Below are 25,063 nucleotides of genomic sequence, written 5' to 3'. Positions count from 1 at the left end.
CACTGACCTAAAATAAACCTCACCAAAAATAAACTGAATGTAGCAGCAATGCCTTCAGACCCCTGCGCTATCAGTAAGTCAGGCCAGGGCCTTTTGGTTTCTTCCAGATCATCGAAATGACAGTGAGTGGTGGACCCCTAGAGATTCGTTTTTTTCCCTTGACCTTTCCTAGACTGGGCTAGGGATATGATACATCCGTTCTCAATATGGACAGTATCATGCCAGAGCGATGCAGGCGTCAGATACCTGGTTCGAATCCCACCTCACCAGCTACTTGACCCGTTTGAGCTCTGGGGGTTACAGGGAGGAATAAAGGAGATCGGGACCTGCAGTCGACCTCCTCCCCACAAGGAGAGGTCAGGCTCGCAAGCTCTACAGGCTTCCCCACTCCGAAGCGAACCTGCATCCGGATTTTCTGCTTCTCTCCTACCTTCTTGCCTTGCTGCCCACTTCCAACCCAAAGCCCACGCCTCGCATCAGGCTGGCAGGGTACCACCCCAGAGCCCTCTGGGAGCCCGGACCCCGGCAAGAACCCGCCCACTCCCGTCGGCCCCCGCGGCCGCTCCCGTCTCCATGGGAACGAAGGTAGCCAACCCGTGCAGTGACTTCCGCTCCGCCCAGACTACGACGCGGGCTCGAGCTGCGCCTGAGTGGGCCCCGGACAGAGATGCTGAAGGCCAAGATCCTCTTTGTGGGGCCCTGCGAGGTGAGGCCAGGGCCGGCGGGGCGGCAAGCAGGGCCTGGGGGAGGGGGGCGCAGGATCGCCCCCGGCGTTGTGCCTAGCACCCGGAGCCCCACAGGAGCTAGGAGCCCATTCCCACCGCGCCCACCTTGTTGTGTGACGCCGGCGTCACCAGGAACTCGGCGTTCCCAGACCTTGACCCTGTTGGACGTAGGCTCAAAGGCCCATGGTAGTGAGTGGCGTTTGTGATCAAAGCCTAGATCTCACGACTTTTTCTGCGCCTGTGGCTTTCCCTAATGAAATACATCAGCAGAGCAAGAAAACCAGGAGGCAGGACTAAACTATTACCTGGCCTTGGAACAGTTAGCCTTTAACGTGGGTGGTGATGGCGGGGGATTAAATCTATTTGTGTAGGTCACATCGTACACAATAAAATTAAGATGGACTAAAGCTAAATGTGTAAAACAACTGTGGAAGTTGTAAATAAATAACTCTCCAGCACCCATCAGAATTGCCTGGTAGGCCTGTTACAAGTACAACTTGCTGGACCTATCCCAGAGTTTTGATTCAGTAGGTCTGGGAGGGACCTGAGAATTTGCATTTTGTGGATGCTGGTTGTCAAGGGACCACTCGCTGGGAACCATGGTAGTAGATGAATATATGGAAAGACCTGTTTTTAACCTGGAGTCAGGGAAGGTCGTCTTAAACACAACACAAACATGAAGAAACTGTAGAAGAAATGACAGCAAAGGTAAAGCCAGGGGAACATATTAGCAAAATGCTTGACAAAAAAAGGATTCATAAGCAGAACATACAGGAAAGTTTAAGAATCAGTAAAGAAAGTAAGAAGTAACTCAATAGATAATCTAGCAAAGTCTGTGTATAAGAAATACAACTGACTGAGAAGTATGAAAAGTATGAAAAGAGTCACAGGAACACAAAACAAAAAGATGCCCCTTGTTTGCCCATCAGGCTCCCCAGGTAGTGCTAGTGGTAAAGAACTTGCCTGCTAATGCAGGTGCGATCCCTGGGTCAGGAAGATCCCCTGGAGGAGGGCTTGACCGCCCACTCCAGGATTGTTGCTGGGAGAATCACCATGGACAGAGGAGCCTGGTGGGTTCCAGTCCGTGGGGTCGCAGGGAGTCGGACGTAACTGAAGCGACCGAGCATGCAGGCATGCAACATGCAGTCTTAGGGTGCTTTGAGGGAAAGGAGTATTCTAGGATTCTGTAGATGGGACTCTAAATTGATAACACCTTTTTTTCTGAGATCAAATTATTAAGGTTTAAAATGTGCATAGCTTATAGTGTAGTAGTTACATTTCTCAAACTCTGAAGCTAAAGATCCATCCACACTCCCCATGAGTCTATACAATATTGAACAGGTGGGAACACCCCAGGTGCCCATCAGAGAATTAGAGAATTAATGTCTAATCTCTAATTAGACATTAGAGAATGTCTAAATAAACTAAGGTACATTCTTACTTTGGAAGATACTGCAAGAGTGAAACAACATAAGGCAAATAAACTGACACGGGGAACTCTCCAAGACGTCAACTATTAAATAGGCAGGTCACAACATATGCTCAGAATTATGAAAAGCAAAACAAGCAGAGATACATCTTTTTTTAAAGGAAATTCCCAAACATATACAAGGGGAGAAAAGAATGACAAGTCCTAGTACCCATCATCTTGCTTCAACAACAAAACATATTTCTGCATTTATGTATCTCCCTCTCCCTTGCTGCTCTTCAAATTTACCAGCCTTTCTGTTCCTTAAACGTGTCACATCCATTCCTGCCCTGGTGCCTTTAAACCAGCTATTCCCCCTGCTTGGAAGTGAGTAAAGTCACCCAGCAGCGGAGCCAGCACTGAAATCTGTGCTCCCCACGACCCAGAGTGGGCCGTGCCCACCCAACCAGAGAGAGCCCCTTGGTCTGGGTGATCTCAGGGTGGCCGTGGCCTCTACTCCATCCTACCTGGGTCCAAGCTGGCTATTGCAGGCCTTGCTTATGATTGACTTTCTGCTTTTCTTTTACTGTCCGAGATCTTTTACTGTCTTTGTTTTCATAGAGTGGAAAAACCGTTTTGGCCAACTTTCTGACAGAATCTTCTGACATCACTGAATACAACCCAACCCAAGGAGTGAGGTAAGCCCTGACAAACCCGTGTCCCACAGAGTCCCTGCTCCTCACCCGCCTCCTGACGTTGGTGCCGGTGGCATCCCCAAAGCACAGTGTTTCTAAGGAGAGGTGCTGCTCTTATTTTATCTTTAGGATCCTGGAATTCGAGAACCCACATGTTACCAGCAACAACAAAGGCACGGGGTGTGAATTTGAGCTCTGGGATTGTGGCGGTGATCCAAAGTACGTTTCCTTTAGAGCACTGGCTCCATCAAATGATTCAAAAATCAGCTGGCCACCAGGCACCTTGGACTCAGGCCTAGCTCCCTTCCTAGCATGTGTCTGGGGTTTGATCGATGACTGGTGACATGCATTGCTCTTGAAATGTCAGTGACTGGGTTATGATTCAGTGAGAGGTCATCTATCCATGATTAGTGTTTAGACATTATTTTCAAAGTCGATGATTAGAAACTCGAACTGTAGTTTATATGTGGAATCTTATTTTAAAAAAAAGTACAAATGAACTTATTTACAAAATAGAATCGAATATGTAAAAAAGCAAACTTATGGTCACCAGGTGGGGAAAGAGGGGTGGGTAAGCTGAGAGATGGGGATTGACACACACACACTAAAATGGGGCTTCTCAGGTAGCACTAGTAGTAAAGAACCCTCCTGCCAATGCAGGCGACATAAGAGACTCGGGTTCCATCCCTGAGTCGTGAAGATCCTCTGGAGGAGGGCACGGCAATGCACTCCACTATTCTTGCCTGGAGAGTCCCATGGATAGAGAAACCTGGCAGGTTACAGTCCATAGGGTTGCAAAGAGTCGGACACGACTAAAGCGACTTAGCATGCATATATAAGATAGATCAACTAATAAGGACCTACTGTATTAGTGCAGGGAACTCAATATTCTGTAATGACCATGGGAAAAGAATCTAAAAAAAAAGTGGACATATGTATATGTATTACTGATTCACTTCGCTGTACAGCAGAAACTTAACAGTGTAAATTAACTAAAAAAAACAATAAAAAATTTAAAACAAGACACAGAAACCAGAGCCACCTACCCTTCACGCCATGCAGGTTCGAGTCTTGCTGGCCAGCCCTGATGAAGGACTCTCACGGAGTGGTGATCGTCTTCAACGCCGACATCCCAAGTCACCTGAAGGAAATTGAGACGTGGTATTCCTGCTTCGTCCAGCAGCAGTTCTTACAGAATACTCAGTGTCTGTTAATTGCACACCATAAACCAGGCTCCGGAAGTGACAAAGACAACCCAGCTTTGGGTAAGGAGCCAGGAGTTCTGGCTTCTGTCTGGAATGCTCTGGGCATTTGTATGTTGCTCTGTGTCTTAGCAGCCAACAGCTCTGTGCAGTTTGTGAGCACCTGCTGCGTCCTCGCCATTTGTTTTCCTCACCACGTAAATCAGAACTGCCGGGTTAGTAGATCCACCCAGGCCAGGCTGCAAACATTGTAAAAGCTAGTTAGTACCACCCAGGCCAGGCTGCAGACACTGTAAAAGCAGACAGGCACTAAGAGGGGGAAAAAACCCTGGTTTTAACCCCTCATCCATACTATTAGGGACACTCTTTCCTAACTTGCCTTTAAGCTCCAATCTGCATGCGACAGACCATTAGAGAGGTGTCTAAGTAATCATGGAAAACAACTCAGAAAATTCAGAAATGCCTTCCTCTCTGGTGTAAGAACCAAGAAGGCCTGAGAGTGGCTTGCAAAGCTGTAAGCCTATTGCCGAGGGCAGTGAAACCTTTCTCTGTGAAGTTGTGTCACGGAGGCCCCACTTTATTTTTGGACTTGGGAAAGTTAAATTAATTGGCTCCTGGAAGAAGAGTCAGGTCCTTTGGAGCTAGAAGTAGCCCCTCATTTAGAGCTCATGGCCTAGGGATTTCCCTGGTGGTCCAGTGGCTAAGCCTCCTCGCTCCCAATGCAGAGGGCCCATGTTTGATGCCTAGTCAGGGAAGTAGAGATCCCACGTGCCGCAAGAAAGATCAAAGATCCTCCATGCTGCAACTAAGTGTGGCTAAATAAGTTAATTCATTTTTTTTAAAGTTCATGCCTAATTACATTATTTTCCTTTTTAAGCACCACCCTTGAACAAGCTGAAGCTGGTGCACTCGAATCTTGAGGACGACCCAGAAGAGATCAGGATGGAATTCATAAAGTATTTAAGAAGCATAATCAACTCAGTGTCCGAGAGCAGAGACCGGGAAGAGATGTCCATTATTACCTGACCGGCCTTCATCTGGAAGCTTCCACATCCCAGATGAACTTCATGTCAGTGCAGAGCCTGAAGTCCATCCGCCTAAGAAGGTTCTCATCGCCCTTGGGCTGTAGAAGGTGTTTTCCTTGTTTGCCCCAAAGACCAGTCAGCCAGGGAGTTGACTCCATACCATCTGTTCTCCATCCTTAGTTCAGCTGAGAAAATCCTATTGTTGAATTCTGATTCCTTTGCCCCAGATCTCTTCAAAGAGCTGAAAAACCGAGGTGGGTGGTTTTTGAGTTTTTTTTTGCCTCCTTCCATATGTCACATCATTAAAGTTGCAGAATTGTCCCTGTCATAGCCCAGTGGTATGACCATAGTTTAATTCACGTGGATTGGTTTAAATATGATTTTCATTCCTTAATCTGCACAATTTCCCTAGGACATTTTAGAAAAATACTAGCATTTAACCTCTCCAAGATTGTATTTTTACTTCGATGTCCTTGCTATCTGGACACCATATCACATTGGATGGTAGAATACATATACAGTCTCTAAAAAGTGTTTTATTTTCTTAGGGGAATTTACTTCTTAAATATTACTTTGTGTAATACAGGGGAAAACTATGTTATACTGTCATAACACCTAATCTATAAAAATGGTTAAAAGAGTTAATGCTCAGAATAACCAAATATGGCGAGTTTACAGCTTATTGTACCAGTGAGTGTGTTTTAGTGATCTTGGGAATTACTGTTCTTTCCTAATTTTTGCTTCCTGAATTTTTTAATATAGCCAACCTAAAAATAAGTAGATCAAAAGTGAAATGTATGTCGTTTCAACTCAAAGTGGAAGAAAAGTAGAGACACTTAAAAGAGATGAATAATATGCTTGGCTGCGTTTCACTCTTAAAATGAAGAGGGATAAAATGTAGCCGTGTGGGCAGTCTGGTTGAGAGAGTGGTATTGGCAGATAATGACAGTTCCTGGTAAATCAGGGCTTCCCTAGTGGCTCCGTGGTAAAAAATTCTGCCTACCAATGCAGGAGATGTGGGTTCGATCCCTGGATGGGGAAGATCCCCAGGAGAAGGAAATGGCAACTCACTTCAGTATTTTTGCCTGGGAAATCCCATGGACAGAGGTGCCTGGCGGGCTACAGTCCATGGGGTCACAAAAGAGTCAGACACGACTTAGTGACTAAACAACAAAACTTTTACTAAACTGCCTGGATCATCCGTGAGCACATTTTAAGCCTAGCTTGAATTTCTTCTTCCTGGCCCGCTCTCAGTTGGAACTTTTGCAAGGAACACAAACAGGAGATTACACTAACTCAAACTGTAGTAAATCTTCTTTACACAACAGCTGCAATAATACTAAGTGATCTGAACTTCAGTGGTTAAGAAGGTCCAGTGGTTAAGAATCCACCTCCCAGTGCAGGGGATGCAGGATTGATCCCTGGTCAGGGAACTAAGCCCCAGGTGCTGCCACTCAGCCCCACATGCAGCAATGAAAGATCCTGCAACTAAGACCTGACATGGCCAAAGATAAATAAATACTGTTAAAGAAAGATCCCTTTCTCTGTATCACAGATGTGAGGAGCCACAGATGCATGAAACAGCCTAGACGTGTGGGAGCATCACTCAATGGGTGGAGAAGGGAGTGTGTGAGTGAGGTGGAGTGTGTGGAGATGGCCGGGTGTGCATGTGTGGGTGATCAGACAAGGGGTCAGATGGTGAAGGGATTCTCAGACCCGACCAAGGAGTCAGGCTTTGAGGCACCACTGAAGGATGATCACTGCAGATCGATGTAGGATCTCCATGGTAGAAAAGCCCCTCTGACCACAGCATGAGGGCTGGATCAGAAGGCAGACAAGTGTAGAGGTGGCTGCCATCACTCCAGTCTTTGAGGCCAGCATCTTCAAATCTCTCTCTGCTCCTTCTTCACATCGCCTAATCCCCTGTGTACCTGACTCAGATCTCCCTCTATGGCACTCTTATTAGGACACTTCTAATTGCATTTAGGGCCCACCCACGAAATCCAGGATAATCTCCCCACCTAAAGATCCTTAATTTAGTCACGTCTACAAAGATGCTTTTTCTAAATAAAGTATCATTTACAGGATATGTGCATTACAGGGAGTCACGTCTATCAGGCTCCCCGGGGCCATTACTCAGCCTAATACATATGCTGTTCACTGAGGCATTATGGGAGCGTCCGGGTGGCTCAGATGGTAAAGAATCGCCTGCAATGCAGGAGACCCAGGATCCCTAGGTCTGGAAGATCCCCTTGAGAAGGGCATGGCAACCCACTCCAGTATTCTTATCTGGAAAAATCCTATGGACAGAGGAGCCTGGTGGACTACAGTCCATGGGGTCACACAGAGTTGGACTTGACTGAGCGACTAAAGACGCATTATGGAAGAAAAGGAGTAGGTTTGAGGGGAGTGACAAATGACTAGGGCAAGGTGACTCAGCAAGTGACTCAGAACTGGACCCCATGCCCCAGCTCTTTCCACTGTCCCGTGTAACTGGGCAGGTGAGTTCCACAAGTGGACCTGGCCAAGAGCGCCACCCTTTGAGACTGAACCTGGTAAAGCAACAAGTACAGCAACAACAGCAGGGCAAATAACCACTTTTGAAGCTAAACCACCCAGAAAATGGTTTGCACGTATGTGGCCCATAGATCTAGCATCATATTTCTTGAAACCAATCAAATGACCGAGTCGCATTCTGAACTCAGTTGTAAAGAAAACTACAACTCACATTGTAACTTGAATGTCCATATCTTGAAATTGTTCAGGAATGTTCCTGGACATTATATGTTTTCTGGAACACCAGAAGACCCTTATATCCATAGTGTAGGCTAAACTGCTATAACAACAGGTAGAATTTTGCTGGCAACTGAGAACATGTAAAAGTTCATAAGAGAGCAGTGCTCCAATATCCATGGAAAAGGTAACTAACTGCATTTGCACCACTCAAAATCATTCTGAATTATGGCTCTTTTAGATCTTGACTTCAGCCTTCCCCATCTGATTCCTGAGAAGTACATGAACATCTTGGCCTTGTTGCTGTTTAGTCGCTAAGTCGTGTCCGACTCTTAGTGACCCGATGATCTGCAGCATGCCAGGCTTCCCTGTCCTTCACTCTGTCTCAGAGTTTGCTCAGACTTATGTCCACTGAGCCAGTGATGCCATCCGACTGTGTCATCTTCTGTCACCCCGTTCTTCTGCCCTCAATCTTTCCCAGCATCGTTCTGGCCTTGGCTGATGCTTTTTCAACAAATGTACTCTTTCCTCAGGCAAGAAATGAAGGTGTCTGTGTTTTAAAAACCAAAACCAAAGAAATTAAATAAATGAGGAAGGAGGAAACTCTCTGCTTTTGAATGTTAAGGAAAGATTACATATTTTTGACTGTGACTTCTAAATTGCTTTATCAGGTAAACAGTTCTCTACGTTTATGATCTGAGCCATTCTTCCTACCAAAGTTAAAAGCTAATGGAAATATTGTGTCTGCCAAGTATTCCCACTTCAAAAGGCAAGTTCTTGGTGCTTTGATGTGAGCAACACCTCATCTGTCATTTTACACCACAGAGTTCATTCCTATCTAGGCTTTCTGATAGCCTTTAAAAGTATGCCTCCTTTCTCTAAAGCCTCAGGCAGATTTACTCCACATTTACAGCTCTTTGGATCAAGCTTAAATATAGAACCTAAGACTTTCAAAGTGTTGTGGAGAAAAAAAAAAACTCATCTATTTTATATTTAGAGTCTTCCAAGAGCTTTGTAATAAGTAATTTATGTAAGAACGATCGTGTTTTCTTTTTTTTTTAATCTTTCGGGTGACTTTACAAGACTTGAAAAAATATCTGGCTGTGAGTTAATCAGATTATGTAATAAAATATTTTGTTCAGAAAAATAAAATTCTAATTTTATCAAAGTATAAGGAACTTGGTTTCTACTGATAGAAACCTACGCAAGTACTTTTTTCAAGAATATTTTGCAAATCCAGCTACTCTTGGAATTTATCACCCTCTTTGGGAGGGTAACTGTTAAAAGCAAGAAGTTGCGCTCTGCATTAAAAAAAAAATTTAAAAAAAAAGCAATGGCGTTAAGATATCCACACAAATGAGATGAACAATCTAAAGAGAAGATTCTTATCTATGAGGAGACTTGTGGGAAACAATAGGTGAGAGGTCAAATATATCATGCCAGCCGGTTCACACGGACTTGATTCTATTAGCTGTGTAAGAGCCCTAAGCAGAGCGGGGACAATTACTTTGGTGGCCGCGCGGAGAATAGACTTAAGGGTGTGTCTAAAATACAGCACTGAGGGTTGGCACGTAGAGAAAGGGAAAGATTCTGTAAGTATTGGGCAGACAAACATTGTGTTTGAGCGGAAACGGGAGAGACAGGGAGGATTCAATCCCACACCCTCGACTGTAGGTGCTCCAGGTTCAGTTCAGTTCAGTTCAGTCGCTCAGTCGTCCGACTCTTTGCGACGGTGCTCCAGGTAGTGGCTGTTAATCAATGACTACGTTTCCCATAGTCCTTAGGGCAGCACCGCCTACATTTCCCAGAGGGCTGTGCGACGCTCGCGTTGACCCTGAGCATCCGTGGACACTAAAAAGGTAAACAGGACGGAGTGTACCTTATGTTGCTTTATAACCAGCTTTCCCATCCTCCTTTCTTTTGTCCTTCTCTGTCTCCAGCTTCTCTGTCCACGAATTTGAGGGGCCCAAATACCCCCGGACCGGTCTCCTTGACAACTCCTTGTTATCTTTTCGGCAGCCCGCGACCGGAAGTGGGGTGTGCCCGAGACTCCTGGGAAATGTAGTTCAGCCTCCCAACGGCCCCGGCCCAGCCAAATGGCTTGGCCTCCTCGGGCACCAGAACCAAGGGGCGGGGGCGCGTGACCGTCCCGTTTGGAAGCCATGGGGAGTGGAGGCTCATCTGCCCACGATCACCGCAGGCAGGCCCCAGACGGTTGCGGAACCGACGAGCCCAGCCTGTCTCCGTGGTAACCGGCTGGCCGCAGAGGACTGTGGGAAGTGTAGTTGGGCAGGACCGGCCGGTGCTCGAGGTCAGAGGGGTTGCCGTTATACCGCCGGCCACTCCGGGCAGAACGATTTTGCGGCGTCCGGGCGACGTCGTCCCGCCGTCACTTTGGCCTCTGATCACCCAGGCAGGTGGGTGGCCCCCTGGGAATAAGTTCGGCTGAGATTTGCGTAGACTCACACAGTGGATCATAGTGATGAGAGGGGGGATCCAAGTGGATCAGATTGGAGCCTTTAGAGGGCATCTAGTCCAATCCTCTTTACTGTTAGAGAAGGGGGTACCCAAGTCCAGAGAGTGTCAAGTGATTTACCCCAGATCTGCTCACGCCTTTATTTCCAACACAAGCACAGTGCCTGGCACAGAGTTGACGCCCGAGCGTTTGTTAAGTGTCACTTCGCACTAAGGACAAACTGCTGAAATACTTCAACAAATTACAAGATAAAAGGAAAAAAGAATTTATGAGGGAAGTGAACCTGAAGAGACCTGTCAACTAAATGCAACCTGTAGACCTTATTTGGGTCATGATTCTAACAACCAATTGAGGATTTTTTTTTTTTTTAATCAAGGAAATGTGAACATGAATGATATTAAGGAATTACTGTTTAAAAATTTTAGTTGTGATAATGGTATTGGGGTTTATGCTTTACAAAGAAAAAGACACATACTGCAGATCTTATGAGTGAAATGATGCCTGAGATTTGCTTGAAAAACATGCAATGTGGTGGGGTAGGGGAGAGTAGATGAAAGATTGGCATGGTTACTTCCCTTCTAGCTCAGTTGGTAAAGAATTTGCCTGCAATGCAGACCAGGGTTCAGTTCCTGGGTGGGGAAGATCCCCTGGAGAAGGAAGTGGCTACCCACCCCAGTATTCTTGCCTGGAGAATTCCATGGACAGAGAAGCCTCGCAGGCCATATGTGGTCCATGGGGTCACAAGAGGCAGATGCGACTTAAAGACTAAACCACCATATAATTACTGGAGATGGGGATGTGTCCAGGAGATTACTATTCTGTTATCATATATACTCCCCAAAACATCAAGTGTAATTTAATTCGAATCTACTAGAGATACATACTGAGGGGGGAAAAAAGATATACTGTCTAAGATTTATTTTTAAAATACTCCATAGGGATTTACCAGTGGCCCAGTAGCTAAAACCAGGATCCCAATGCAAGGGGCCCAAGTTCAATCCCTGGTCAGGGAAGTAGATCCCTAAGTTGAATGCCGCAACTAAAACAAATCTCACATGTTGCAATCAAGATCAAAGATCCTGCGTGCTGCAGCTAAGACCCAGCACAGCCAAATAAATATTGAAAGGAAAAAAAAATACTACACACACACAAAAGTATGGTGGGGCGAGCTAGAAACAGGAATGGCAGGAAATGAATAGCTACGGAGGTTGGGTGATGGGAACATGAGAGTTTGTTGTATTATTGTATTCTTTCTAGTGGGATTGAAAACTTCCATAATCAAGGTACTTTGATTTTTTTCAAAAAACTTGTGTATTTCAGAACATTTCTGAAATTAAAGAAGCTCATGAAGAGTTTATCAGAAACATAACTCTCCCACGGCACAAGTTAAGGCTCCTTGGGGACTTCTCCAGTCAAGAATGACCCCAGTAATGGTGGGGGCTGTGTCCTTGCCACCCCCACCCCCGCCAGATCCAGTGCCATAGACCGGAGTCTGGGGAACCTCCCAGAGGGGAGGTTGAGCAGCTGGCCTGCCCCAGAGAAGAGTTTCGAGCAGGAGAGTGAAGAGAGGAGCCAGGAAGGTGACCAGAGTGACCAGAACTGCCAGCCAGGTGAGGTCCTTGCCCCCGGCGGGAAAAGGCAACCTAGCAGAGACCCCGTGGATGCAACAGGTGTGGCTCTGTAGTTTCTGAGCGGACCCAGCCCTCATCCTGCGAGCTCACACAGCAGAGAATCATCCAGGGTGAGCCTGTGGAATATGCTTCCGGATCACCCAGAACCTGGCGGTTAGGGCCATTGTGAGACCAGGCTGGAAGGGTGATACCCTGATGGGAGAAGGGCGAGCACATGACACAAAGACAGAGGGGCAGGAACCCCGAGCCCAGGTCTGTGTGAGCTGAAGGGCTCAGCTAGACCGAAACGGGCGGGAGGGCAGCCCCCAGGCAACCTGGTCCCCGCGTGCCTCTGTGAGCAGCCACGTTGATGCTTTGCAGCTGCGGAAAGACACAGGGCTGCCAGGGCAGTGGCTCATCACCAGGCCACTCGGCTCTCATACCAGCCACCTAGCCTCCACTTCAGCCCCCCTCTTGGGGCACTTTTCTGTCACTTCTGCTCTTTTTAAAAGCAACATAATATTTTTCCCCTCTTATCAACAAAAGTGGTACACGTCCAAGTTTTAAACTACACATAAACACATTGAAAAATTATTAGTCACGTATTCCAGAATCACTGGTAACACTTTCTTAGCGTTTTCTTTCTAAGCATATATATATATATGGATATATACACACACACACATTTTAAGCATATATAAGCATATATATATATACACACACACACATTTTCTCCACCGTTCAGGTTTCTCATTTAAAAAACAAAACAAAAACAAACAAACAAGGTTTCAGGTGGGAAACCTCCCGGAGTCCACAGCTCTGTGCAGCCGCCGCGGGCTCATTTCCGGGGCTTCCCCAGGGAGAACCTAGAGGCGGGCCCGTATGGGAACACGGGTGCAGTACCCGCTTCGGCCACAAGAGGGGAGTGCCCACCCACGCACGTCTGCCCGGAAGATCCTGTGGGACCCTCAGGTCCGCCCTTCACGCACCAAAGGTTTCCTCCTTGGGATCAAGGCACCGGCATTTAGTCCGAGCTTTATCGCTCACTCTGCTAGCGGCACCTCTTGGAAAACCTCCTTAGTTAGGAAAAGGACAGAACTCACACACCTTCTATATCTCTGCCCTGGCGTGACGAATCCTTGGACAGCCCTCTCCGGGCTTCCAGGGAAGGGATGGACTAAGACTGCCCAGGGCCTCTCCAAGATGAACATTCTCCGCGGCTTCCTGTTGTTCGCAGAGTCCAGTCTGAGTTCCTTCTAGGAGCCCCGGATGACCTGGCCCCTCCTTCCCGCCCTCCTCACCTCCTCCCTCCACGTCAGGCACGGTTCTCCTCACATACAGAACACGCGCTCCTTCCCGCTCTGCTCTGCCCCTCACCCACAGACCTGCCATCTTGGTTCTCTGGAAGGCGCTCCCCAGCACACACCAGGTTGATGCTTATCTTTCAGGTCTTCGCTGACATGTCGCCCTTTCCCAGAAGTCAGCCTCAGTGATGCGAGGCAAGGTCAGGATTCTCCTCTGTGCTCCCCCTTTCAAAACAGGTAGCCTGTTGGATGGCCTGCCTCCTTCTAGAAGTCCCATGAGGGCAAGAGTGTGTCCATCTTGCTCGCTCGCGTCCCCAGCACCGAAGCACAGCGCCTGGCCCTCCATAGGGCTCAGTGAAGATTTTCCTAATGGATGAACACAGGAGTGAATGAATGAATGTCTTCCCCTGCCCACTAGAGTCTGCAAAAGCCAATCCCCTTCTCCCCTTCCGTCCTCTTTCTTCCTGTTTCGCCAAGGGCTTCTCACTCTCCCGGAAGCCTCTGGAAACATTACCCAAGGAACAGTGGTGCTAAAGGACCCTTTCTCTCCCAGTGCTGATGGAAAGACAGTGGCATCAGGAGTGAGACAGACCTAGACCGGTTGTGCCGCTTGCTAGCTGTGCACTCATCTTATTTTCTTTACAAAGTAGAGATCACGGGTGCCATACAGGCAGGGGGTTCAGTTAAGCTCATGGTAGCCTGTCGTGTGGGAGGCAGTCATTAGATCAGAGTTATTCCTCCCTCCCTCCCCAGCACACTCTCCAAAGCCCTGTCTGAAACCCAGGACACAGACACCCCTGCAGTCTCGACGGTGCTCCTGTTTTCCTCATTCCCCTCTTTCCCTGGGTAGCCCAAGCCCCTTGTGACTGACACTTCCTTTTTCCCTGTCCTTGATCCCAGCACAATGTGCCAGCTACAGAGTTGAGGAGATGCTCGAAAGATATTTGTTGGATGGATGGATGAATGGTCCAGTCACAGCAGTATCCCTGGGGCATATTCGTGAGGTGTCAAAGGTAATGGTGGTCACCGGCCTCTTCGTGGGCAGGTGGCCTCCTGTCCCCTGGGCAACACCAGAGTCAGGTGGGCACATGGCAGACACAAGGACAGGATTTACCTTCCTGCTGGAAGAGGAAGGAGGCGGGACCGTGAAGAAACATGGACATGGAGGCCCTGTGGGGAAGTATACTGCTGAGAGCTCGGGAGCCCCTATGCTTGTCTCCTGCAAGGCCCCAGGTCCCCCAAGGGCAAGCGGACCCCAGGGGCGGCTGGTGCATGACCTTGTCACCGAACCGGACTCCCCCACAGGCTGTTTGCGTTCCTTCCAGCCCAAGCCTGTCGTTCCCTTACAGGTGCTGAAAGTCCAAGTTCCAACCAAAGCGTTATCTAAATTGGCCCTTTCACCGTGTTTTTCTCTTCCATGACCATTTTATACCACTTGTGCTCTGAGGTCTTTCTGACCTCCCAGGGGCCCCGCATGGCCTCCCAGTTTCCCAAGGCCAGAGGACTCCCAAGAGTCCCCCTCATTCACAATGAGCATCTGCCCTCTCTCCAGCCCGAACCCTCGGGTGATGAATGAGGGCTGATTTCTCCTGAAATGATCATCACCCCCGATTCAGCACCTGTACTCCAGAATGGCTCGGCCAAGCTGTGCTTTCTCAAAGCGCCACTGCGCTAATGAAGATGCAGGTTTTTCGGTGTGTTGGGCTCCAGGCTGAGCTCTTTGTTAACTCTCTCTCTGCGTCCCGTGCCCCCGGCCCTCCCCCTTGAGTTCTCTGATGCTGCTGCCTCGCTCGGAGGATTTTCCTACATTGATGCCATTCATGGGGGAATCTCTCTAGTATGAATTATGAGATGAATGGAAATTTCCCCGTATTCAGAATGTTCAAAGAGTTCCTCTGCCGTATGAATCCTTTGATTCCTCTGCCAGAATAGGATGCAAGTGTCTGGCCACGTGTGTTGTGCCAGGCTGAGAGTCTGTGGCGCCCCAGAGTGCTATCTTCCATGTAAAGGCTCCAGATCCTGGCCTCTGAGGAGTGGCGGTCCCCCCAGCACAGCCCTCACCGTGCTGCTCTGGCAGAGTGGCTGGGCGTAGGCGCTGACAGCGCGCCCGTGGCCCTGGCCTCACACCGTGATGACGCCATCGGAAATAAGAGTATCACAGGCACCCCTGTTCAGGCAAACCGAGCTCTGTAGCTCTGTGCCTGCACGAACCCTTGAGCCTCTGGCTGTTGGGATGACAGCAGCCAGAAGAGGAACCACTGGTTGGATCCTGTTTCCCAAGGGGGCAATAAAGGCACTGTGTTTGGAGCACCCACTGTCCTGGCTCAGGAGGAGCTCCCCCAGGAGTGCTTCCCACCCGCCAAACATGGCCCAGAGCCCACCTCTCCCATGAAGGCTTCATGAGACCCTATGGGCCTGTAGTTGGGCTCCCAGCCTGCACTCTGTTCACTGGGTCCACTGCCCCTGAGCCCCATCTTGCATCCTGCAACGCTCTGATCCTTCCTGACCTTCTCATGCATTTTTATCCTCAGACAGATGTAAAGCTCTTTGAGGAAGAACCACCCCGTGTCCCTTGGACTCACAGCACCAAGGGACACCGAGCACCGAGGGACTCGGGATGACGTGGGGATCGGTGACTGCATACAGCTATGGACGCAGACAGATGGATTTGTGGCTCAGGGTCATCACGCATGGAGACACGCTTACCCCAGCCTGAAGACATGACCTGCCTTCTCGGGGATGGTTGTCGGCCATTCTCTTCCGAGTCACACAGGAAGAAGGTGATCTCATCTTTATTGCCACCTCTTCCCCCACCCCGACCTGAAAGCAGGATTAGCCCTGATGTCCATAACGTGGCAGAGGCCCTTGGCTCTGTCTGGGAGGCATTGCTGGCTGTCATGTGTTGTGCTAACCTTGGGAGTGACCTTGATTGGGGAGGCAGGGAACAAGCAAGAAATTAGTATATTGGAGAGCTGGCCAGTTTCCCGGTTAAGGAGGGCTGGCTCAGGGTCCACCCCCAAGATGAACTTGGAGCTCTTTGAGAGCAAGACCTATGTCTGAAGCATCTCTGTATTCATAGTGCCTCAATTAACACCTGGCATGTAGCTGGTGTTCATCCAACACTGGGCGCTCCTGTAGTTGCCAGCAACCAGAGTTACCAGCAAGGAGGTAACAGGAAAACAGATGTTAACGACTGTACTGAAAGGCCCCACCTGTGCTGACCACCACAAAGGCATCATCCTTTGCTATAGAGCAGAGTTCTGGGTCCCAAGCACAAAATCCAGGAACATCTCTTGTCTTTTGTTAACTGCAAAATCTCTATCTCCCCTACAAAAAAAAAAAAAAAACACAGGGACAGACTCTGTGTATATATCCATGGATTTATATAGCCATGGTGTGCTCTTCTAAATGTCTTTAAAATCTATTAAGTTAGAAATGTTGGAGGTGGTGATGATAAGAGCTAGTCCCTAGATCTGGCATTGCCCATCAGAACTGCGTTTCCTAGAAGGCCAAGGCTGCTTCTGAACAGCTGAACCTTGAACCCAGTAAAGCCTTGAACCCGGTGAAAGGATGAGTAGATCGTGGAGCGTTAAGGAGAAAAAGGGAGGGTCCTTGCCAGCCGCCTCTTTGCCTGCTTACCAGAGGCTCGCAAGCTCACATGGCGGTCTCTGGGCAGGAGGACAGCTGGTCACTGGGTTTCTGTGCTCCTGTCCTGGGAGTTTAGAGCTGGAACGTCACTTACAGTGGATCTTCAGATACCCTCTCAGATCACTCCTCGAAGGGCTTATCCCAGGAACAAATCGAGTAGGAAGTGATAGAAACAGGCAGAGGAGTTTGAAATGGCTAAACCAGGGAAGGCTGTTGCGGGAGAGGAGATTGGAGGGACAGGGACTGTAAGCTCAGCGAGGTTAGAGACTCTTTAACTCCTGGGGGGCTGGGTGAAGGCTGTTCCAAAGGCCTCTAGGAAATCGTTCAAGAAACTAGAAGGAAAGCTGTCAAGTGCTTCATGGGGTGCAAAGTCACCCCCAGCCCCACTCACCACCGTGGGGGCCCCAGTGGAGCTCCCCATCAGAACCGCCACGCCACGCCAGCTCTTTCAATGGGCGCCGTCCAGTGGGCTCTCCCCTGGGGCTCGGCCCCACCTGAGCGTGTGATAGGCTCTGATGACAACAGTCACTCACATGCGTTTAGTGCCTCACACACAGGGTCTCATTTAATCCTCCCAACAACGCTTGAAATGGAATGTTTCTATCCTCACGTTAAAAATGAAGAAACTAAGACCTGGAGAGGTGCAATAACTTTCCCAAGGTCATGCAACTAAGAAGTAGAGGAGCGAGGCTTAGAATCCAGTCTTGCACGAATGTTCTCATTTTCGCGTTGTGGGATTTTTCATTCCCTTTGCTGGAATCACCAGTCTGTTTTCTGTCCCCATTACGTGGTCCTGCTTCTCCCGTCTCTTCTGTGGCCTGCCAAAGCCACAAAATGGTTTCTAAGCTCCAAGTCCAGTGGGTACCGGATGCTGCCAGGCCCTATTAAAGCCATGTTCGTGAGAGAGCCCAGCTTCCTACTAGCAGTCCCTGGAATCTCTCCTGTGGGAATTCGGGGGATATTCCGAGTCAGGGCAGACTTAAGAAACTGATTATGCTGTTCATTCTGTAAGTCAAGTAACAGGCCCTCAGAGTGAGTGACCTGAACAGCTGGAGCCAGCTGGGCAGGTTCAGCTGCAGCCACAGGTCAAGGGCCTTGGTTCATCTGCCAGCCGGATTCCTCTCTTCTCCACTTGGCATCCACTGAAAAGGGACTGAAATGTGCAAAATGGCCTTTTCCCTCCTGTGTCCACCTGGCGTCTCTCTAGTAGACTGGCCTAATTTCCTCATCTTGTTGCCCTGGGCTCCAGGAACCACCTCCCACGCCCTCTGTCCTGCCCCACTCCCATACCCACCTCCTTCAGTCCAGCTGGCTGTGTTGTATCACATGACTCTGCCTCTGTCCTCCTCACACCACACACACACACACACACACACACACACACACACACACACACTCAGGCAGGTCAATGATCCAGGATCTGTGTACCCTGGTCAACAACTTGTGAAGTCCCCTGACTCAGGGAATGTTTGGAAAGCCAGTCAGGCCAGGCAGATTCCTCTTTTAGGAAATTTGAACCTCCAAATCAGGCTGCATGGGCAGTGTGTGACAGGAGGTCATGAGGGCAAGTAGGGCCAGGTGCTGGCCGGAAGTACACTGAGATGGAAGCTTGGAGATTGAAGAAAGGCAAAACAATACTTATCATTGGGGGATTAATGAGCCTCTTTGGGAAGAAGATAAAGGATGTCGAGATTAGAGGCAGAACTCCAGGAAAGGCAGAGAGAGGAGCCAGTCCTAGAGCCTCCCCAAGGCTCGCCAGGCCTGCCTCACCCATGTGAGGCAGCAGGCTCCTTACTTAGTCCCTCTGCTGTCTGTTGGCTCAGAATTGGGCATGTGACAGTTCTGCCAACATAACTTATGGGGAAATGGCTGGGGGACCTTCTGGGAAGATTTTGCTTTCTGATAAAAGGAGAATGAAGAGGCCCATCTCTTCCTCCTGCTTTGAACAGGGATGTTTGAGATGTGATATTTGGAGCTGTGGCAGCCATTTTGAGACCAGGTGGCAGCGAAACTAAGGGAGAAAGCCAACATAGCAAGGTTGGCCGAGTAGACAGACAGACAAAGCCTAGGTCCTCGATGATACCGTTGAGCCACCATACCTATCCGGGAACCACCTACTTCCAGTCTTACTGATCTTTAAATTGAACCGTCTTTATTTTCTAAGCACATTTCTGCTATTTGCAGCCTAAAAGGCATTCTTAGCCAGTCAATACAACACTCCTCCGAACTTCCCAGTCATCAACTCCTTAGAGCCCCACGGCTCTTGGTACAGCTCCAAATGGAAAATCAGCCCAATTTAGACACTGGAAACCTTAATTATATGGTAGGAAATACAGGTCAAGATTGGTCATAGCCCACACAGGCAAGCAGCTTGTACACTTAGTTCCGATTCCTGGAGCCTACCGGGCACTGATGAGGAAAGAAAGATTCAGGACAGTTCCAGATGCATGAGCCTGGGTCTTCTAAATTGGGGCTCCATGAGGAACTTTAGAACAAATCAGCGTGGAATTGGTGGGGGTGGGGGTGGGGTGGGGAGGTGAGTGTTAGTCCCTGGAGGCAGAGCCTGAGCATGGACCAGAAGGCCATGGCAGAAGGAGAAGCAAGTTGGAATTGGCAAATGGTGAGTTAGGTTGGGTGAATTCTGGAGGAGGCCGGTGTCACACAGCAGGGTTTTATGAGCCCCATATACTAGGTGAAGGAAATGTATGGCAGCTAGAGCTTAACTGATGGAAAACTAGGCTTTGTAGTTACTCTCCAGCCAGCCTAAGTGACATTTCATATCCTTTGGGGAACACGGTGCCCTGACTTGAGGCCACTTCCCGCTTTCTCCATGCCTTGTCCCTTTGCCACCTGGCCCTTCTTTCTTTAGCTTTCCTTCCCATCTTCTCTGAGCAAAGCCAGGAGCCAGAAACGCACAGGGCCTGAATTGCTTCTTCCTCAACTGGGGAATGGATATAGTGGCAAGCAAGGATGTCTCCTAGAAGACTTAGAATCCCAGGCGAGGGATAAGGAGTTTGGTTGGGAGGTGAAAACGCAGTCGGTGGATAAGGACTAGATGAAGCTTTCTTCTGATCCAATTTTCATCACATAATGTGGTTTTTGTGTTGCTTCAACACAAGAAAATGTGCCTGACCCTTGCTTCATGAAAAGAAGAATTGAACTTAGGAACTCTAGCCCTTCCTCTTTAAATGTCTAGTTTTAAATATAAAGTGAAACCGGTATCCTCCTCATGTAGCTGTCAGATGCATTCAGAACTGGAGAAAAATTGCCCTGCCCTTTCCCAACTCAAAATAGTCTTCGGCAGTAAAGAGAGGTGGCCCATAGAAGTTCCTCAAGCTAATGGGGGCCGAACACCAATGTGTTGCAATTAGGGTAGAATTTGCAACCTCCAGATCCTGTCAGTAAGCCTCGCCCCCTCAACACAGTCCTTTCACACCCTCCACAATTTATGGAGTCCTGCCCTTGAAGGTTCAGACTAGGCTGACTCGGTTTGCCTGTTGTATTACTTCATTCATTCAGCAAAGTTGGACTGAATACCTACCAGGAATAGAAGTTAAGCTTATAAAAGCAAGTTTGTAAGCTTATCTTCGTAAGTCATTATATATATATAATATATATATAATTTTATATATATATATAATATATATATATATATATTCTATGAGACAGAGAAAGAAATGGAAATGGAAAGAAATGGAAATCTTGGTTGCAGTGGAAGAAGCAATAAAGTTTAAGCCCCCACTTAATGCAATTCATGCTTTAATTGACAATAAACCCTGAACCCCCTCCCCTCCTCAAAGTTACCCCATACATCACTAAACAGCTCAATTCCAGAAAAATAAATGACCCAATCAAAAAATGGGCCAAAGATCTAAATAGACATTTCTCCAAAGAAGACATACAGATGGCTAACAAACACATGAAAAGATGCTCAACATCACTCATTATCAGAGAAATGCAAATCAAAACCACTATGAGATACCATTTCACACCAGTCAGAATGGCTGCGATCCAAAAGTCTACAAATAATAAATGCTGGAGAGGGTGTGGAGAAAAGGGAACCCTCTTACACTGTTGGTGGGAATGCAAACTAGTACAGCCACTATGGAGAACAGTGTGGAGATTCCTTAAAAAACTGGAAATAGAACTGCCTTATGATCCAGCAATCCCACTGCTAGGCATACACACTGAGGAAACCAGAAGGGAAAGAGACACGTGTACCCCAATGTTCATCGCAGCACTGTTTATAATAGCCAGGACATGGAAGCAACCTAGATGTCCATCAGCAGATGAATGGATAAGAAAGCTGTGGTACATATACACAATGGAGTATTACTCAGCCATTAAAAAGAATACATTTGAATCAGTTCTAATGAGGTGGATGAAACTGGAGCCTATTATACAGAGTGAAGTAAGCCAGAAGGACAAACACCAATACAGTATACTGGAATTTAGAAAGATGGTAACGATAACCCTGTATACGAGACAGCAAAAGAGACACTGATGTATAGAACAGCTTATGGACTCTGTGGGAGAGGGAGAGGGTGGCAAGATTTGGGAGAATGGCATTGAAACATGTGAAATGTCATGTATGAAACGAGATGCCAGTCCAGGTTCAATGCACGATGCTGGATGCTTGGGGCTGGTGCACTGGGACGACCCAGAGGGATGGTATGGGGAGGGAGGAGGGAGGAGGGTTCAGGATGGGGAACACATGAGAAATAAAGGAATAAAAAAAATTAAAAAAAAAAAATGAAATCCAATAAGGAAAAGAACTGAAGGCTTTTCCTCATTCTCCACAATCAAGGCTTTTCTCCAGAATGAATTAGCCTGATTACTGGCTAAAAGCTCTCCCACAATCTTTCCAATAAGAGTGTTTCTTTCCTGTAAATTCTCCAAAGATGATGCTCCACGTTGGTTCCACTCACAGGCCGCTCTCCAGCGTGAATGAGTTCAGTGTGCCCCCACGCCTCCCCCCGGCGGCCTCCCCCATTCACACACACGCCTGCTTCCTGTCCTGGTGAATCAGCCCACATTGTCCAAGGCTGGAACTCTGATTGAAGGTTCTTCCTCATCCCTTCTGCTCCCAGGGCTCCTATCCACTCTGAAATCCCAGATGTCTAATTAGCTCTGAGCACTGTCTAAAAGCGCTTTCACAGCTCTGACGCGCATGTGGTCTTTCTCCAGTGTGAATTCTCTGACGTTGAATGAGCTTTGCTTTTCCCGAAAGCCCTTACAGTTACGGCATTTGTAGAGTTTCTGCTGCATGTGAATTAGCTGGTATCAGGATGCTGCCGGATGCCTCCTGCAAACGGATTCTCTCCAAGATGAACGTTAGGGAGGCGGGGTGCCAGGAGAAAAGTGGCCTCTGTTTCATAACAAAGATGTTTTCTCCAAGAAGTGCACTGTAATAAGGAATAAATTCTGAATTCTGTTCTAAGATTTGGCCATACCTATCTTATTTGTGGGTTTTCTCACTGCTTAAAAAATGTGTATGAATTGCGAATGTTCTCATGTTCATCCCATTCATGGGACGGATTCTCCAGGATGTCTCTGTATTCACGGACACCTCAAAACTCAGACCTGGTCAGTGTCCCCCAGGGACCATCTCAATGCAGCTGCCTATGAATCTATGACTGCAGAAAGTTCCCATTCAGACCAGGTGTTCCTGGTCCCAGGCTCATATGAAATTACAGGAAATGTAAATTTCAGCCATTGTCTCTTACAATATAAAATTTCTCGGACTGAGAATGAAAGATTTGAGCAAATCGATGATAAGAGTGCCTTTGGAGCAAATATAAAAAGTGAAGGGTATAACCGACTGCTGGTCTCTGATATTCTCTTGTTCTTTCTTAACCCAATTTTGGCCACAGTGAGAAAGTGCCCATTAGAAATGCTCACCTTCTCTAGTGACTGGGAGAGAGCATGTGGGCAGTGGCAAGGAGCCACTGTTTCTTGATCTGGGTGCTGGTCAGACAGGCATGTTCACCTAGTGAAAATCCCTAAGTGGTATACTTTTTAGTATAAAAATTAAAAAAAAATCACTTCCCCATCCTTCCAGGCAGCCCCAGGACAGTTCTAGCAAAGGAGATGGGATCAGAATTGGGCTTCCAAGAAAAACATGTGACAGGGAGCAGACTCTGGAGCAAGAACCTTTGGCCTTTTCCCTACCCGCCCCCTTGTTTCTGCTGGATCCTGGTCGTGATGGAGGTACAGCAGCCCTTCTATAAGCACGTGGAGGAAGATTGCCACATGCAAAAGAGGGCACAGTGAACCTAAAGAAGGTGCCTGGTCCTGGTGGCCTTGAATGTCTCACCTCCAGAATTTTCATTGTTTTTAGCCTATGCTATGCTAAGTCACTTCAGTCGTGTCCGACTCTGTGTGACCCCGTAGATGGCAGCCACCAGGCTCCCCCATCCCTGGGATTCTCCAGGCAAGAACACTGGAGTGGGTTGCCATTTCCTTCTCCAATGCATGAAAGTGAAAAGTGAAAGCGAAGTCGCTCAGCCGTGTTGGACTCTTAGTGACCCCATGGACTGCAGCCTACCAGGCTCCTCCATCCATGGGATTTTCCAGGCAAAAGTACTGGAGTGGGGTGCCATTGCCTAGTGGGACAGAAATGATTTACATTTGATTACGAGTAAGGTTAGGCATCTCTTCCTACGTTTTTTGCCTTTTGTTTTATTTTCCCCACTCAAAGAACATCTGTACTCTCTGAAAATGTTAGCCCTTCGTGTATGAAATGGTTGCAGAGAGTCTTTCAGATTTGGCATTTGTCTTTTGAGTTGGTGCGGGTGCATGCATGTGTGTGTCTTTAAATCAAACAGAGGTTACTGCATTTTTGATTTTTAGCTTCTAAATTTTGCATAATTTTATACTTTTTCCATTCTGGAACTGTTAAAATGCTAACTCTTTATAATAGTATCTTATGGTTTAATTTTATTAAGTTTAAATTTTGGATCCAAGTGGAATTCAATATAATGTAAGGAATTAGGTCAAGATCCATGTTTCTCCCTCCCACCACCTCTCAACACTGTCTAGTAAATAACTATCTTTCCCCAGCTATTTTGAAATGCTACCTTTATCATGTGTCAAATTCCATTTGAATTGGTTCTTTCTTGAATCTCTATTTATCGGTCTGTATCTCCACCAATACATCATTATCTTAATTATTTTGCTTCATAAGTTGTTTCAATATCTTATAAGGTTACTTCCCTCATTACTCTTCTTTTTCAAAATGCTCATGGGTAAAAATAAGGTGGCTAAGTTGGAGCTGGTGAGAGTCACTTAGAGATGGAACACTGTCCTCAAGAGTGGACATTGGGGACTCTTGTGGCATGTGGCCAGTCACGTATATGACCGTGGCATTCGATCAAAGGGAAAAGGGCAAAAGGAGAATAATGGAACTTCCTCACAAAATGTCCTATTTATTATGAAGTCAGGGATTGCACAAAGGTTTCTCAACACAGGGAGCATTTTAACAATATATTTTAAACACTTTTCCTTTTCCCCTACAATGTATTCCTGGAACCATTTTGTTCAAAAAAAAAAAAAAGTATTTTCTCTTAATAACTACTCATGTCCAGAAACTCAGCATCAAACAAGTCATGGTTCTAATAAGTAGGTCATAAGAGCGAAAATAGAAAACTTCAGATGGTCTTCAGTACTACATAAGGGTAACATCATGTTTCAAGTCCTATTACATGGCCACGTGTGCACTCAGGGTGATTCTTCCACAGCCCTCAATGTACTGTGAAGTCTGCACGAAGCACAGATCATTCTATCTAGTCTGAAAATAGCCCTGTCTATGACAAAGGGACAAATATAACATTAACAATCATGCTTCCCTTTTTGGAACTTCAAAGAGTCGTGAGGAAATTATATTTAAGATCCAAGACTCTTCTTAAAATAAGCTTTCTAAAGAGAACGGAAATGATCCTATTTCTTCTAATAACTTGCCTTGAGACAAAGGGAAGCATTCAGAATAATTCTGTTGGTCTTAAAGCTGCATATGGTTTTAAGTTTTTCCTAAAAATGGCTATTATGGTATTTAAAGGCCTTCTTAAGACATTAGTTTTGAGTTCTCAGAAGTATTAGGAAAACTAGTCTCTCAAATCATGCCTTTTTAAAATTCATCTTTGCTATATAAATGCTTGGTATTGGTGTAAAGAACATTAAAATTAAATGTTTGGAAAAATATGGACTCAGTAGAAATTAATGCTCTGCTAAGTGAGCAT

General features: G+C 47.1%; 1 protein-coding gene and 1 long non-coding RNA gene across 3 annotated transcripts; both read left to right on the top strand.

Moving 5' to 3' along the window:
* The first annotated feature begins 560 nt into the window (after positions 1-560).
* On the top strand, positions 561-5,385 carry IFT22 (intraflagellar transport 22). Of its 2 annotated transcripts, XM_005892807.3 has the most exons (5): positions 561-706; positions 2,755-2,831; positions 2,958-3,047; positions 3,891-4,093; positions 4,908-5,385. In XM_005892807.3, exons 1-5 carry the CDS (start codon positions 668-670, stop codon positions 5,054-5,056), a joined length of 558 nt encoding a protein of 185 aa, XP_005892869.2. In that variant the 5' UTR covers positions 561-667; the 3' UTR covers positions 5,057-5,385. The 2 variants fall into 2 exon arrangements, with proteins under 2 accessions (XP_005892869.2, XP_005892870.2); XM_005892808.3 differs by lacking the exon at positions 2,958-3,047.
* Positions 5,386-9,862: 4,477 nt separating this feature from the next.
* On the top strand, positions 9,863-22,498 carry LOC106700713 (uncharacterized). The gene is made up of 3 exons (XR_001351363.2): positions 9,863-10,205; positions 11,585-11,874; positions 15,710-22,498. It is a non-coding gene; the product is annotated as an uncharacterized lncRNA (long non-coding RNA).
* The last annotated feature ends 2,565 nt before the right edge of the window (positions 22,499-25,063 follow it).

Source organism: Bos mutus, chromosome 25 (assembly GCF_027580195.1).
Source record: "Bos mutus isolate GX-2022 chromosome 25, NWIPB_WYAK_1.1, whole genome shotgun sequence".
NCBI lineage: Eukaryota > Metazoa > Chordata > Mammalia > Artiodactyla > Bovidae > Bos > Bos mutus.
Note: the sequence above shows the minus strand (reverse complement) of the source record. Positions and strands in the feature narration are given on the sequence as shown.